The sequence below is a fragment of the Liolophura sinensis genome, chromosome 10 (assembly GCF_032854445.1).
Source record: "Liolophura sinensis isolate JHLJ2023 chromosome 10, CUHK_Ljap_v2, whole genome shotgun sequence".
Taxonomy (NCBI): Eukaryota; Metazoa; Mollusca; class Polyplacophora; order Chitonida; family Chitonidae; genus Liolophura; species Liolophura sinensis.
In genome coordinates this window covers 1,437,840-1,455,399 of record NC_088304.1, presented here as the reverse complement: position 1 = coordinate 1,455,399, position 17,560 = coordinate 1,437,840, and the positions used below count along the sequence as shown (strand labels likewise).

At 39.3% G+C, this 17,560-nt stretch overlaps 1 protein-coding gene across 2 annotated transcripts in view; it reads right to left on the bottom strand.

Annotated features, from left to right (window-relative positions):
• The window catches only part of LOC135476548 (uncharacterized), a 23,705-nt gene extending 6,145 nt beyond the window's left edge, over positions 1 to 17,560 (bottom strand). Inside the window, exons 1-5 of one of the 2 annotated variants that reach the window (XM_064756602.1) lie at positions 16,668 to 17,560; positions 16,151 to 16,279; positions 14,505 to 14,608; positions 11,297 to 11,341; positions 8,603 to 8,738 (exon numbers count right to left, since the gene is read on the bottom strand). In XM_064756602.1, coding sequence (XP_064612672.1) covers positions 8,603 to 8,738; positions 11,297 to 11,341; positions 14,505 to 14,608; positions 16,151 to 16,279; positions 16,668 to 16,765 — 512 coding nt within the window. In that variant the 5' untranslated portion in view covers positions 16,766 to 17,560. The remainder of the gene's footprint in view (positions 1 to 8,602; positions 8,739 to 11,296; positions 11,342 to 14,504; positions 14,609 to 16,150; positions 16,280 to 16,667) is intronic. The other variant, XM_064756603.1, reaches the window with a different exon arrangement.

Genomic DNA, 17,560 nt, shown 5'->3' with positions numbered 1-17,560 from the left:
GCGGATACTTTGTGGTAGACGCTTAGGGGTGGACACTTAGTGGTGGATGTTTAGTGTTGGACACTTAGGGATGGAGGCTTAGTGGTGGATGCTTAGGGGTGGACACTTGTGGTGGACGCTTATGGGTGGACACTTAGTGATGGACACTTAGCGCTGCAATTAATCAAGAAAAGAACATGCTTAGTGGTGGACACTTAGGGGAGGACACTTAGTGCTGCAATTAATCAAGAAAAGAACACTCTTAGTGGTGGACAATCAACGGTGGACGTTTAGTGGTGGACGCTTAGTGGTGGACACTTAGCACTGCAATTAATCAAGAAAAGAACATGCTTAGTGGTGGATGCTTAGCGGTGGACACTTAGGGGAGGACACTTAGTGCTGCAATTAATCAAGAAAAGAACACGCTTCGTGGTGAACACTTAAGGGTGGACGCTTAGCAGTGGACACTTAGTGGTGGACACTTAGTGGTGGACACTTAGCGGTTGACGCTTAGCGCTGCTATTAATCAAGAAAAGAACTCGCTTAGTGGTGGACACTTAGTGGTGGACACTTAGCGATTGATGCTTAGTGGTGGACGCTCAGTGGTGGACACTTAGCGATTGACGCTTAGTGGTGGACGCTCAGTGGTGGACAAATCTCTTCTCCAAAAGTCCATAGTGTTAAGACAACTGACAGCAGCCATACTTGAATAGACAGACAGGCAAAAATCAACCTCAAGCTTCTCCTCACTAACTGCAGTGAGCAGTGCATTTCCAAAATAAATATTACATTAGAAAAAAGTAATGAATGTGTGAATTTTGTAATTTACAGTAATGAATATGCACACAGCGTATCAATGGTAGGGCAAAAACCCACAACCCCCCACCCCCACTGAGCCACGGAGGTGCCCCAATTACGCTTATACACAATACACTAAGTTATGAGCTGGACTTGAACATTGGTGAGAGGTTCCTGGGTCATTATGCTGCACTAGCATGCTAACTCACTGAGCCACAGAGGCCCCCCAATTAAGCTAATACACAATACACTAAGTTATGAGCTGGACTTGAACACTGGTGAGAGGTTCCTGGGTCATTATGCTGCACTAGCATGCTAACCCACTCAGCCACAGAGGCCCCCCAATTAAGCTAATACACAATACACTAAGTTATGAGCTGGACTTGAACATTGGTGAGAGGTTCCTGGGTCATTATGCTGCACTAGCATGCTAACTCACTGAGCCACAGAGGCCCCCCAATTAAGCTTATACACAATACACTAAGTTATGAGCTGGACTTGAACATTGGTGAGAGGTTCCTGGGTCATTATGCTGCACTAGCATGCTAACTCACTGAGCCACAGAGGCCCCCCAATTAAGCTAATACACAATACACTAAGTTATGAGCTGGACTTGAACACTGGTGAGAGGTTCCTGGGTCATTATGCTGCACTAGCATGCTAACCCACTCAGCCACAGAGGTCCCCCAATTAAGCTAATACACAATACACTAAGTTATGAGCTGGACTTGAACATTGGTGAGAGGTTCCTGGGTCATTATGCTGCACTAGCATGCTAACCCACTCAGCCACAGAGGCCCCCCAATAAAGCTAATACACAATACACTAAGTTATGAGCTGGACTTGAACATTGGTGAGAGGTTCCTGGGTCATTATGCTGCACTAGCATGCTAACTCACTGAGCCACAGAGGCCCCCCAATAAAGCTAATACACAATACACTAAGTTATGAGCTGGACTTGAACATTGGTGAGAGGTTCCTGGGTCATTATGCTGCACTAGCATGCTAACTCACTGAGCCACAGAGGCCCCCCAATTAAGCTAATACACAATACACTAAGTTATGAGCTGGACTTGAACATTGGTGAGAGGTTCCTGGGTCATTATGCTGCACTAGCATGCTAACTCACTGAGCCACAGAGGCCCCCCAATTAAGCTAATACACAATACACTAAGTTATGAGCTGGACTTGAACACTGGTGAGAGGTTCCTGGGTCATTATGCTGCACTAGCATGCTAACTCACTGAGCCACAGAGGCCCCCCAATTAAGCTAATACACAATACACTAAGTTATGAGCTGGACTTGAACATTGGTGAGAGGTTCCTGGGTCATTATGCTGCACTAGCATGCTAACTCACTGAGCCACAGAGGCCCCCCAATTAAGCCAATACACAATACACTAAGGTTGTAGTTTATGGTAATTAATATGCATACATCACTTCAATGAGGGAACATTCCCCTTGTGTTAGTGTGCATTACATATCTGTAAAACCTCAGCTCAATATACCAAGTACTTTTTGAGATACCATTTGTATTGATTCAAATACACAATACGCTAGATCGTGAATTTATTTTATTTTAAGTATGCCCTCAGGCAATCAACGATGGAACATCCCTGCCGTATTATTGTGCTCTACATGAGTTCAAACCCCTAACATTTACTTTAACGCTGATTCTAATACACAGTACACTACTTCACGAATTTTTTGATATACAATATTAAATATGCCCTCAGCAAATCAACGATGGAATATCCCCCATGTGTGGAGAACCTCGGCTTAATACATGCAGTACTCTTTAAGTTACCACCCCTAATATTTTGTTTAACATGGCTTAATTTTCCCTGTTATTAGACGATGCCAGCCCTCGATGTATGACATAAGCTACGCCTGAACTTTGTACAGTCAAGCTAAAAAAACAGTCAGTTCGTATCAGCATTAACTGTGTCCCTTTTGACCCCATCAAGACATCGGCTGGGATGGTCTAGCTGCTGATTGGATAACAAAACTCTGATATATGGTGCACAAAGGTCACCAGGTTTTCACAACATACACTGGCATCTGACCTGTCTACTATAGACATGTTAGTACATATAAGCCTCTACTTCACTCTATGGCTATTGACACTTGATTTCTTGTTTCCTGTCAAAATATTTTAGAAATTGTCTGTGGGCAGTCCAACATCTTTCATTTTTCATTATCATTATTCAGTATCTTATGATATGATAATTTCAGACAAAAAATGAAAGCAAGAGTTCGTTATGGATGGTAATGTGACTTATGAGTGATGAAGGGAAACAAGGAATCAAATGTGATCTAAGTGACCTGAAGTAGAATGATGTGCAGCTCTAGGGACAAACCAGCTGAGCATACATCTGTACACAGAACACCGCCACAGGATGGGCATGCACTCATTAATAAACATTGCCACACGGACAAACCTGGTTCAGCATCATCACCCTACTCTACAACCCCACCCCATTTCACCCCCTCCCCACCTTCCCTACTTTCCCCAGTCTTATCAGTTGTAACGTAAATCTTTAGTCGACTTGGTCAATATGGGATGCCAAATAAAGTCACCTGCTGATACACAACGCAGTAAGCATAAACACCACCCTGCCTAAAAATTGCATCAGCCAAAGCTACATGGATGTTACTTAGTCCACTTGGGTGATGTATGGTGTCAAGATGTTGATGTTGTTGACGTTGATCAAATATTAAAGGAGAAGACCCCTATAAATCGAAGTAGACATCAAGAAATAAACTAAAACTATGCATAAATATATTTTCATTTAACTTTTTAGATTTTTGTGAAAAGAGGTGCTCAAACATTTAAGTTTTAAGGTCGGCTTTATGGACCGTACCATCACAGGCTAGGAATTCTGACGCCACAGGAAGTTTATCCAACTCTAATCAAGAGTTCCAAGTGTTGGAATATCTCTTTTTACCTATGAGTAAAGATTACTGACATAATGTTCCCAAAAATCCCTTCCTTCTGTTAAACATCAGGAAAAATGGTGCTGTGACGTCAGAGTTCCAAAATGCTATCAGTATGGCTCATAAAGCCCAGCATAGTATTCAAATATTTGAATGTCTTTCAACATTTAGGAAAAAATCTGAAAAAATAAATGAAACTATTTCTACGCATAGTTTTCAGTTGTCTGTGTTGTGAACCTTACTTCATATTTTAGCTTTCTCATTTAGCATCATACCTCTACAACAGAGTTGCACCTCTACAACCAAGCTGCACCTCTACAACCGAGCTGCACCTCTACAACCAAGCTGCACCTCTACAACCGAGCTACACCTCTTCAACCGAGCTGCATCTCTACAACCGAGCTGCACCTCTACAACCGAGCTGCACCTCTACAACCGAGCTGCACCTCTACAACCGAGCTGCACCTCTACAACCAAGCTGCACCTCTACAACTAAGCTGCACCTCTACAACCAAGCTGCACCTCTAACTGTACATATTTTAAGATAAATGCTCTAAACTTTTGCCCATGACAGAGTTGCAGATTCTAGGAGACCCATTGATTTTAGAAGGTGGTTTGAGGTTGGTTTGGAAGAAAAGATGATATCCTACAGGGAAACTGAACACATGTTAATATTCTCCAACTACACATTAAGAGTTTACATGTGGGTAAGCTTGACTGACTATACTATTCATCTTGTCATGAGTGTTGTGAGCGTGTCACTTACGAGTACGGTAGTGGTCAGAATTTAGGGGTGAATAAAACAGGAGTATTTGCGGTAAACCACCGAATTAGGCAAGTTACTGACAAACTTTCAGGTGTGTGATGAACAAATCTGACTGCCATACTCCTGGATGACAAGTGGTCTGAAACATTAAGAAACATCTGATAGGGACAAGTGGGTGGGTGTTGATGACAAAAACATTTGTCTCCTCTATGTACTGACTGATTTATTTATCTGATACTTTAAGACATAATGAAGAATATTTCACTGGTATGATGGCAGCCAGCATTATGGTGGAAGGACACCAGAGTCATTGTGCTATGGTTTAAACGTTTTGGCCACAGAGGCCCGATATTCACTTTGAATGGAAAATGGAACAGAAAAAACATGTGAAAAATCCAGTCTTTCACTACACCAAATATCCAGTACTCAGGGGTCAAGCCAAGTCAACATCTCATTGTTGTGTGTTATCTGTCCTATTTTTTACCAGAATCCCACAACTGACACAACCCTATCCTTGCATGCCCTAAAAACCCCTGCACTTGGTAGAGGGAGATAAACGACAGACATCACACCACCTGAGACTTAATACACATATCACTGGGTCATCCACAACTAGGGGAGGGGAGAGGGGCGAGGGAGTGATGTCCACAGCAACACTTGAACAAAGTTCACCATATCACAGTACAGAAGACATACATTTACAATTACATCTTGGGGGAAAAAAATCCTAGCTAATGTGGTCTATTCTAAGCTTTTAATTTAAATAAACAAAAATTACTTTTCAGCCTTAATTCAGTTTTCACCCATATCCCCATCCCATTACAACCTTGTTCAACATTACTGGCATCCCTTTACAACCTTGTTCAACATTACTTGCATCACATCACAACCTTGTTCAACATTGTTTGCATCCCTTTACAACCTTGTTCAACATTGTTTGCATCCCTTTACAATCTTGTTCAACATTGTTTGCATCAAATCACAACCTTGTTCAATGTGACTGGCATCCCATTACAACATTGAGCAACATTACTTGCATCCCATTACAACCTTGTCCAACATTGTTTGCATCCCATTACAACCTTGTTCAACATTACCTGCATCCCATTACATCCTTGTTCAACACTACTTGCATCACATCACAACCTTGTTCAACATTGTTTGCATCCCATTACAACCTTGTTCAACATTACTTGCATCACATCACAACCTTGTTCAACATTACTTACATCCCTTTACAACCTTGTTCAACATTACTTGCATCACATCACAACCTTGTTCAACATTGTTTGCATCCCTTTACAACCTTGTTCAACATTGTTTGCATCCCTTTACAATCTTGTTCAACATTGTTTGAATCACATCACAACCTTGTTCAATGTGACTGGCATCCCATTACAACATTGAGCAACATTACTTGCATCCCATTGCAACCTTGTCCAACATTGTTTGCATCCCATTACAACCTTGTTCAACATTACCTGCATCCCATTACATCCTTGTTCAACATTACCTGCATCCCTTTACAGCCTTGTTCAACATTGTTTGCATCCCATTACAACCTTGTTCAACATTACTTGCATCATATCACAACCTTGTTCAACATTACTTGCATCCCATTACATCCTTGTTCAACATTACTTACATTCCATTACATCCTTGTTCAGCACTACTTGCATCCCATTACAACCTTGTCCAACATTGTTTGCATCCCATTACAACCTTGTTCAACATTACCTGCATCCCATTACATCCTTGTTCAACATTACTTGCATCACATCACAACCTTGTTTGCATCCCATTACAACCTTGTTCAACATTACTTGCATCACATCACAACCTTGTTCAACATTACTTGCATCCCATTACAACCTTGTTCAACATTACCTGCATCCCATTACATCCTTGTTCAACATTACTTGCATCACATCACAACCTTGTTCAACATTGTTTGCATCCCATTACAACCTTGTTCAACATTACTTGCATCTCATTACATCCTTGTTCAACATTACATGCATCCCATTACAACCTTGTTCAACATTAGAGTGAGTGAGTGCTTGGGGTTTAACGTCGTACTTATCAATTTTTCAGTCATATGACGATGAAGGAATCCTTAGAGTGCATGTACTGTGCCTCCTTGTTGCAGGACGGGTTTCCATCGCTCTTTTATCTAGTGCTGCTTCAATCAGACGTCTTACTGAAGGCAAATAAGCTGCCCCGCCCAAGCCATTATACTGATACGGGTCGAATAGTAGATGCACTATCCCCTTCATGCTGAGCGCCAAGTGACGAAGCTGCAACTTCCTCTTTTAAAGTCTTAGCTGTGACTCGGCCAAGGATTGACCCTGGATCTACCGGTCCCAAAGTGGACGATCTACCAACTGTGTGTTCAACATTACTGTCATCATATTACAACATTGTTCAACATTATTTACATCATATTACAACTTGCTCTGCCTTATTTTCAACACATCGTTTTTCTATCACATCATGTCTCTGTCCCAGATTATTTGGATTCAAATTCCAATTCAACAAGCTTGTTCAACATTATCTTTATCATTATCCACATCATGTATGATTGCAGGCTTGCGGTTGCACTTCATACTCAACTTCATACTTATTAGGCATTAGGCACGTGTACATATACTGTGTCTTCTTGCATGATGACTCTATGCTGCCAAAGTGCTGTCGTCACTGAAGTATTATGCCGAAGACACCAGACAAGACACTAGACATGACACCCCACCCGGTCATATTGTACTAATTAGTCATGTTTCCTTCATCTAACCTCACAGTGTCCTGCACCAAGCGAGGCAACAACAAGTGTCATTTTTAAAGTCTTTAGAATGACCCAGCCCAGGTTTGATTCTAGGACTTCTGACTGGAAGAAATGAACTAGACCTAAAGCTCAGCTTAAGCAAGTTACCCTGACACAACCTCGACTTGCCAGACTCTCACACCAGCCAATCAGCAATGATTCTATATCACTTTCAGATTTGTTTCCATAAAAAGTAGCCTTGTCTGTAACTACTCTCACAAAAAAAAACAGGATATATTTTAAATGAACTTCTAAGGTGTTGTCATTTTCAAACTTTTTTTCATCTTTCAACAAAATTGTAACATGATACAAATAATGTGGAACAAAGTTGTAATATGATACAAATAATGTGAAACAAAGTTGTAAAATGAGGCAAATAATGTGGAACAAAGTTGTAATATGATAAAAATAATGTGGAACAAAGTTGTAATATGAGGCAAATAAAGTGGAACAAAATTGTAATATGATACAAATAATGTGGAACAAAGTTGTAATATGATACAAATAATGTGGAACAAAGATGTAATATGATACAAACAATGTGGAACAAAGATGTAATATTATACAAATAATGTGGAACAAAGTTGTAATATGATACAAACAACGTGGAACAAAGGTGTAATATTATACAAATAATGTGGAACAAAGTTGTAATATGATACAAACAATGTGGAACAAAGTCGTAATATGATACAAATAATTTGTAACAAAAAGATGGAACAAAGTTATAATATGAGGCAAATAATGTAGAACACAAGGTTGTAACATGAGGCAAATAATGCAGAACACAAGATTTTGACTGATTTATTGGTTATTTTAGTGATTTATTGTACTCAAGAATATTTCACTTATACAACTACCAGCTGTATTGTGAGAGGAAATTGGGCAGAGCAGAGGAAACCCATGACCATCTTCATATTGCTGCAGGCCTTCCCACATACAGCTGGAGAGGAAGCCAGCATGAGCTGAACTTGAACTCACAGTGACCGCATTGGTGAGAGGTGATTGGGTCATTGCTGGCATGCTAATTGCCTTGGCCACGGAGGCCCCAGGAACACAACGTTGGAACATGGAAAATAATTTTGAACGCATGACATGACTCCTCTTTACCACATGGCTGAAAAAATGTTAAGGATGACATAAAAAAAAAAAACATGCATACATACACACATACATTCATCCCAGTGTGACAAGGGCTGTAGGTTTTAACCCAGAAAAGCTTACCTCTAGCTGTCTGTCACTCAGTATCCAATCTGTATGTTTTTAAGTATTAGACAGCCAAGTACGTGTGTTACACTCACCGTCTATATAACACAACTATGATGATCCCCACGACACACAGCAGAGCAACGGCCGCCGCTGCAATCCCAGCATACGCTCCGGGTGACAGCTGCACCTGCTGTGTGCTGCGATGCTTTTCTGCGATTGACCTGGTCTCTGAAACAGTTAAAATCATCATAATTGTGGTACCTTTAGACTTTTCACTCTGGTTTATCATACGTATCATAATCTACATAATGCCTTGAAGACACTGAATATTCCGCCTAGAAATACATGAACAATTGTGTTTAAGATAATCAACAGGTAAAATCTGAAACAGATAAAATCTAATTTGATATTATGGCTAAATTACTACTGTAAGCATTCAAGGAAATTTATTCTGTGTTGAAAACTTTTGCGCACAAAATGAAACAAGATTTACAATCCTTACAACACACCCATCCCCACCCCCACCCAACCTGCCCCACCTCCTCCTACCTCTCTCTGTCACCCATGAAATGCACATTGACTTGTGTTTGTAAGACTCGGGTCCAACTCAGCAAAATCAACCAGACTCCAAAGCTTAGTCAGACAAACACCTTGAGATTGTGAGCATCTATCAGTGTTTGACAAGATTCAGTTATACATACAATGTAAAGGGTTTTCTCGATCATGTTCCTCAATTTTCTCAAAATGTTTTAAATAATTAATCGCACACTCCCTTTTACTTATTAATCTATTTCTTTGATTGATTGGTGTTTTATGCTGTACTTAAGAATATTTTACTTAAACGACACCGGCAAGCATTATAATGGGAGGAAACCTGGCAGAGCCCAGGGGAAACCCATTTCATCCGCAGGTTGCTGACAGACTTTCCAATGTATAAGCAGAGAGGAAGCCAGCATACAATGGATTTGAACTCACAACGACCGGTTTAATGCGCCGCATTGGCACGCTAACTCGGTCACAGAGGCCCCCTATTCCCTTTTCAATACAAATCAGAATTACAGAGAAAAATTAAATGTAAATAACAAAACATTTAAATTTCTCAAAAAAGAAAACATCAGTTAATTCTAATTTTTTCTCTCTAGCAAGAATTATTTCCTTAAATCTTAAAAAATCTGGCTAGACAAATTTCTTAAAATTGGATGTTTTCTTAAGTTTACTCCAATAATAAAAAATCTACATGTTTGCAATTTTAAATAAAGCGTCTTACTTATATGATATCTAACACCAGAAAGTAAGCCCCAAACAGCCGTCTTTTTTCTGATTACTCTGCTCTGCAATAGTTTAACCTTTCCTGATTGGCAGAATGGGCATGTGTTTTCTCAATGAAGAAATTTTAAGAAAATGTCCAAGAAAACTTTTTCTTACTGTGATTAGCAAACCTGCATAGGGCAACTTAAACAATTTGCTTCTAGATGCCAAAGTATCTTTCAGAGTCACCAAAACCCCAGCCGTTCTGAGTCCTTTTTAAGGTTGATTTACCCTTTCTTTTAAATGGACGAACACAAATGACTCTAAAATCAAACTGAATACAAGGAGCACTCATTGGGCAGGAAATGCTCTGGGAAATCAACTGAGTTGAGTCTTCATACTTGAAACAAATTGGAGCATGCCATAAAGCAATACAAATGGGTAGGGTGCAGGAATATATGGAGGCTTATTTCATGAAAGCCTGTGGCACACTAAATGCTTACCATATGTACATGTATAAAACTAGCTGATTAAAGGAATGAGCTCTTGAAACAATGCACAGAGCTCCAGATAAGCCTACACGAATGCACATTGCTCCACATAAGCCTACACAAACGCTTTGATAAACAATCCACCTAGATTCTTGACAGTTCACCCATCAATAAATCCTAACAAAGACAGGTTCACATCAAGCTATGCTTGAAGTTTTATGGGCGATGGAGAAAACTCGAATGCCTGCCCAGGGTAAACCAGCAACCTTTGTTAAGAAACTGTCAGACTTTTCCTACATGTACTGAAATGTGCTACAGACATGTACTGGTGGAAGACTTTGCCAACGGTAAACTGCTATCACTTTACTGGCACCACTATCACATGAACTGTGAGAGTGAGGGAATGTACAAATTCTCTGTTCAAGGATTGGGTTAACTCTCCCATCATGTGTCCTAGTGAATGACAGATAACCATGTCAAAAGCCCACCCACGATCCCGCCCATGATCCCGCCCACGATCCCATCCATTATCCCCCCCATGATCCCGTCCACTATCCCGCCCATCATCCCACCCAAGATCCCGCCCATGATCCTGCCCACGATCCCGCCCACAACTTAACATGTTAGTATAAGCAGACATACATGGGAAACTCTTACATGCAAAAGCTTTGGTTAATGTTAGTAAAATAAAGACACTCAAAAGAAAGCATCAGGTAAATCATGCCACAGGCAATATCTTAAAGAAGCAGAAATTGTCTATATATTTAAAGACAATTTCAGCTAATTATGTGAAAACTTCAAACAGCAGCAGGTGTAGAATGCACTCCATTCAGTTATGGGGGAGGCCTACCCTCAAAATTTATAAACTTGTTTTAATAACTAGTGGACAAAATTAATAGTTGAACAGGGTTAGCAACGTGTGAATTCATAACACTTTGAAGGGAACTTTGAGGTGTTAGTAGCAGTGACATAAAATATAAGCTTGTACAAAACTTTCAGGCAAAGAACATACTTTCTTACATATATGGGTTTACATTCAAGGCTTACCATTAGTTTGCAAATGCTTGGGAATATCTGCAGCGTCTTTTGGTGCTAAAAACAGGTAAGGAATAAACACATAAATATCCAGTTTTGTGTGATCCTTTCCACTTGGCACACAAATACCTAAGCAATAACCCTTTAATATTCAGAGAATCAAATTTTGCTTTTTTAGCCATAACACATTTATTCTTGAATTTAATGTTTGTCAAAATTACACAGGAAAATTAAGGCTTGAAACTAAGTAGTTCTATTAAAGACGTAACAAGAATAACTGGAAATTTAACAATATTTAGATAATAGTTAAGAACTCATGTACTAAAAAATTATTATTACTTTGAACTTTTAGTTTGAGTGGGTGTATTTTGAGTACTACATTTGTACATTTTGTTTTCTGCATAAAATTAACAATCCTTGACATTTTTATTTTTCAGAAAATCAGAATTCTGTACGAATTGAAAACTAAAAAATATTTTTAGATCAGACAACACCAATTCTATTTTATGTTTTACAACTGAGCAGCACTAAAAATAAATAAACCAAAACTGAAATTTTTTTAATTTTATTTTATGTTTTCCTGTGCTTTCAAGTCACACAAACACATATTTGACATATTTAATCTCTGAGACAGTCCACATTTCTCACAAACCAGATAATTTTTCACTTTTATTTTAACTCTTACATCCTCCTTCGACACCCGAAAACAATTCAATCTGCCTGTTAAGCAAATATTTAAACTGGAGTGGTCTAAGAGGCCAATGAACCCTGTTTATACCTGGTAACTACATTTTATCAAATTTTAGGATGATCATATGATCCATTCATACAGTAACAGTAATGTTACCACTTTCCCAAGATCTTCATATAAAAAATTTCTATGAAACAGGTGATTTAGAAAGTTTAGCAAAAGTGTCCTGGTTGTCAGGAGGAGTGGTTACCGACCAATTACTATGTTTGTTAAAAATAAATGAATGCTTGGGCTTTAACATCCTACTTAACAATTCTTCAGTCATATGACAACGAAAAGTCATTAGGTGTGTCTTGTGGCCGTGCGAGTCCATGCTGCCAAAGTGCTGCCACCACTGCGGTATCATACCAAAGACACCAGGTATGACACCCCACCCAGCCACATTATGCTGACACTGGGCCAACCTATTTTCTTGCTCTATCCTCTCAGTGCTGAATGCCAAGTGAGGCAGCAACAAGCATCCTTTTTAAAAGTCTTTGGTATGACCCAACTGGGGTTTGATCACAGGTCTCCTCATTTCTGCACGGATGCTCTAACCGTTAGGCCTCCAAAGCGATCTGTTACGTTTGTTATGTGTATGCGTAAGAACAATCACAAGCAGCAAGGTTGAAACATTCAAAATGTGAAGCACAATGCTGTCACTACACAGCTCAAGTGGCGTAAGCTGCTAAACAATTCCTTCTACAAATGGTCTGTCCCATGAGAACAATGTATTATTACCATTAAGCGCATTGTTGTACTAGTAAGATGCAGAAGAAAGTTAAAGCAACAGGAAAGAAATTACGTTGAGAGTGACATCTCACTGCAAAATAACTTCACCATTTCACCACACTGTAGTGCTACTTGCCTATGTTTTAACATGGCTGCGTTAAGGCTTAGATAGGTCTACCAGCAGAATATCAATATTGGTTCAAAGTTTGACACCGAAACGCCCCCAAGATTTATTTACTGATTTCTTTATTTGATTCTTGTTTAACGCTGTACTCAAGAATATATCTCTTATATGACGGCGGTCAGCGTTACAGTGGGAGAAAACTGGGCAGAACCTGGGGCAAACCAGGTGGCAGCAGGCCTTCGGACAAACGGCTTGAGAGGAAGCCAGAATGAACTGAATTTGAAATCACAGAAATCATATTGGTGAGAGGCTCCTGGGCCACTGCTAACCACCCCAAGCCACCCAAGAACATAGTTCAGAAGATAGATCAGATATCTAATAGTGTGTAATTACTTTCCTATATTCTATATGCCATCATAATGTTAAAATTGGTGGAGTGACTGTACCATGCTGTAAAATGGCAACATCACAATGGCATGTCACTCTGTTGTTGTAATGTCACTATGTTGTTGGAATGTCACTCAGTTATTGTAATGTCACTATATTGTTGTAATGTCATTCAGTTATTGTAATGTCACTATATTGTTGGAATGTCACTCAGTTATTGTAATGTCACTATATTGTAGTAATGTCACTCAGTTATTGTAATGTCACTATATTGTTGTAATGTCAGTTAGTTGTCGTAATGTCACTCAGTTATCGTAATGTCATATATTGAAACCTGCATTTTCCATCACCAAACAACATTCCTACAGGTATCCTCAACATCAAGATAATGCCAGGAGCATGGACCATCCCACTCCTAAAGCTAGGAGCATGGACCATCCCACTCCTAAAGCTAGGAGCATGGACCATCTCACTCCTAGAGCTGGGAGCATGGACCATCTCACTCCTAAAGCTAGGAGCATGGACCATCTCACTCCTAGAGCTAGGAGCATGGACCATCTCACTCCTAAAGCTAGGAGCATGGACCATCTCACTCCTAAAGCTAGGAGAATGAACCATCCCACTCCTAAAGCTAGGAGCATGGGCCATCTCACTCCCAAAGCTAGGAGCATGGGCCATCTCACTCCTAAAGCTAGGAGCATGGACCATCTCACTCCTAAAGCTAGGAGCATGGACCATCTCACTCCTAAAGCTAGGAGAATGAACCATCCCACTCCTAAAGCTAGGAGCATGGGCCAACTCACTCCTAAAGCTGCTGCTACTTCTCATGCTCATTGCTGCCCAACTAAATTGACTGTCGCGTGACAATGAATGTTGTGATGCACTGTAATAAGTTGAACTGGCATTTCACAAGTCTTGTGAGTTCACACGGGTTTAGGGGAGATAACGTGGGGCCCACACAACTAATGCTGCTAAAAGGCATGACTTTACATCAGCTGCTAACGTCTCTATTTACCTGACACACCAGAGTACACAAGATATGCATGTAGGTTCAATGAAGTAACTAGTTTATGGTTTTAGTTGGGTTAGTTTGGGAGAGCCTTCCAAGTTGCCTTTTCCAGGCCCATGTGAGCTTGTGAGACTCCTAAAATGCTGATCTGACTTATTGTCTAACAGATAAGACTATGTCACACAACATAACAAGTTTAATACTGCGCTGTATAAAGACTTCTATATCCATCTCTGACCTATGCAATTTCCATCCGGAGTTTTGTAGTATCCTGGACAGCATTCCTGGACTGCGTAGTACCAGTTGTAGGTGAAGTTCAATTGCTTCTCACACATGCCTTTTCTGAGGAGAAATATGAATTGAAATTAACTAAATAAACCATTATCTTCCTGCCTTTACTGCATTTCTTCTGAATTCCTAAAAATAAAGATCTAGTTGTAATACCAATCATTCACTTTGTATGTAGGTGTGAAATGTATATTCATACTTCTGCAACAAGCAATTATAAACAGTTCCTACCTTAAGGAAAGAGTGAAATTATCCACTAGAAATCAAAATAATGTAATTCTTCAACATTTTCGCATGTTTACAAAGTGTTTATTCAAGCATAATCTGAAGGCATTACTCCGTGCTAAATAATAAAATTATACTTTCTGTGAACCTCTGACACTAGCCAATCCAACCAATGTAGTTTTGTCTCAAAAATCAAAGTCAAAATGTGAAAAAATTCCACTTAAAGTTCTTCTTTCACAGGCGAAAATATTGATGAACTAGGTAATGAATACATCTAGTAAACGACCTAAAGTTTCCCACTCAAACTTGGAAATTGTATTCCAGGATTCGTTATGATGATTGTAATTTTTACTGACTGAGAGTATCAGGTATGGTCAGGGGATTATACTGACAGTTCAAGAATGTAATAAACAAGCTTCACTGAGCAGTTAGTCTTTGCTCCTACCACCAACAGTTCATGTTTTCCTCAGTTTTCATCAAAATGATTTCAGTACATGCACTTTGCAACAGGATGATTGTTGTATTATTATTGTTTTATGATAAATGGAACGTTGGGAGAAAACTCATGTGGAGATTCAGCATGACTACCCAGTACCTTTATGCACGTGGAGTGTTGTGGCAAATATTACTTTATAAATTGCAGGGCTCTCTGCATGCAAAGCTGTAGCAGAATTTAGCATACTGTGCATCAATACTTGCAAACTAGGCCTACCAGCAGGCGAGATGAAGATGCGATTAAAGCAACACCTACACACATGCATTTGCACGTGCAGCTAAACATGTTCATTGTAGCATAATTTCAAAGACTGTCAACTTTTACCCATATTTCATAAACATGAATGCTTAATTTACTTAATATTTAATAGAGTCCCCTCAGAAGAAATTTTAATCATACAGATTGGTTTTATCAACAAGTCACCTACAATCACAGGCCTTGAAATTTCCATGTTTCCATCCATCACATGATTTTTTGCTGGCGAAAGCCAAAACAATCATCTCATAACACGTACACGTAAATCATGCCTGGGCAAAGCTATATACAAGAAATTATAAAACATAGACTTGGTCTATTCTTCATATGCTGAGAGCCAAGCAACGTAGTGCCAAGATTACCGATGTTAAAGTCTTAGGTATGACTCAATTCAAAACTTGAACCCCAGATCTACTGTCTGTGTTGGAGGCAGACACTCTATATAAAATGTTGATATTAATTTAATACTTATACACTGTAGACATGATTTTCCATCAAATCAGATTTTCATAATGAGCTAACTTCAATGTTAATTTTAATAATCCTCAAACCCGAAGTCCTTTAAGTAATAAAGCCTATTCAATGGAACATATTTTATCAGTTATGAATCACAAACTCACCTGTAATATGTACAATAATCAAAGGACATAAATGTCCCGCAGGAGTGCTCGAACTTCTGAACACAGGGTACCTGCACTATGGAGGTGTTCCTTCTTTCTTCTGACATAAGTTTGGTGCAGAACTTGGCACTGTAAATATCATAATGGGATCGTAATCCTTTTCAAATTAGAGTGTGTACAATTTTGTTCCTAAAAACACTAAGGGTTTTACACGTAGCCAGAAGGAATAACATGAATAAGCCTGGTCCTAAGCATACAACTGTCAAAACTGTAAAGGGAGAAATTAAAATTATACGTTAAGAAGAAAAAAAAATGAAAAATAAATTATTAAAATACTGATTGTTAATGCGCTAGTAAATAACAATTGATTGTTAATGAACCACAATTCCTTAATTTACAATTATTTTGGAAATCACTTCTCTTATTCTACTCTATTCTGATAATCATTACATAATAAGGATTATGCTACAAGTTTAATTCTTCAGTACAAAACGAGTGTGTAACTGTTCACGCTTACCTGCCCAGTGGTACTTCTGAGATTAACAAATACAATACTGTGAGTATAGGTGACACCAGGGAATACTGCAAGCCAAAATATCTTGAGAACAACTCCATGTCGCTTACAAGTGCAAAATTCTCAAAAACTTTAGCAGTCACTAGTAATCAGAGAGACTAAAAAAAGGAAAATATACACATCATCAAGTATATTACTGCTCACAGAAAATCTTGACAGAATCTGGAGACAGAATCCCACATTAGTTATGTGTTCTGTACTTCACTTCAGAGTAGAACAATAAATCCATCAAGCCCCAAAAAGAGGTACAGCAGTGTACAGAACGCAGAGATATCCAACGCCCACTTCTGTCAATGACATAGTTTTCTCCAACTCACTCATATGGGGCACAAAAGTCAGCCAGTCGTATTTTATCCACTGGCATGGGTATCGCTGTATGGACTGAGGTTAAACAAAACGTACGGTACTGCCACTTCATCTGATCTACATTACAAAGTCTATGTTTACTTCGGCTCAACCTTTGACAGCAGTACGCTGAATGACAGTAGTAAAGCGCTGCTTAAATCTGACCTCCCCTGCTAATTCTGACAGCCAGACAAAGCCGTCCGCTAGAGTACCTGCTATATATCGTATCTGACATCAGGGAAAAAAATAACACAGATCCCAGCTGTCTTTGTTTCGAAAAGCGTTAGTACGGCAGTAGCCAAGTCTTTGTTCTGTGGTAGAGTTTTTCTACACCTTCGACAGTACACTGAATATTGAACCTCAGAATCCGACAAACGGTTCAAAATTCATTCACTCTCTGTCAGTATTACAGCTTTAGGCCACACAGTTTATCTCTGTCTGTTTTGTTAATAATTCAGTTAACGGAACTGCATTTCTCATGTCGTCAATCA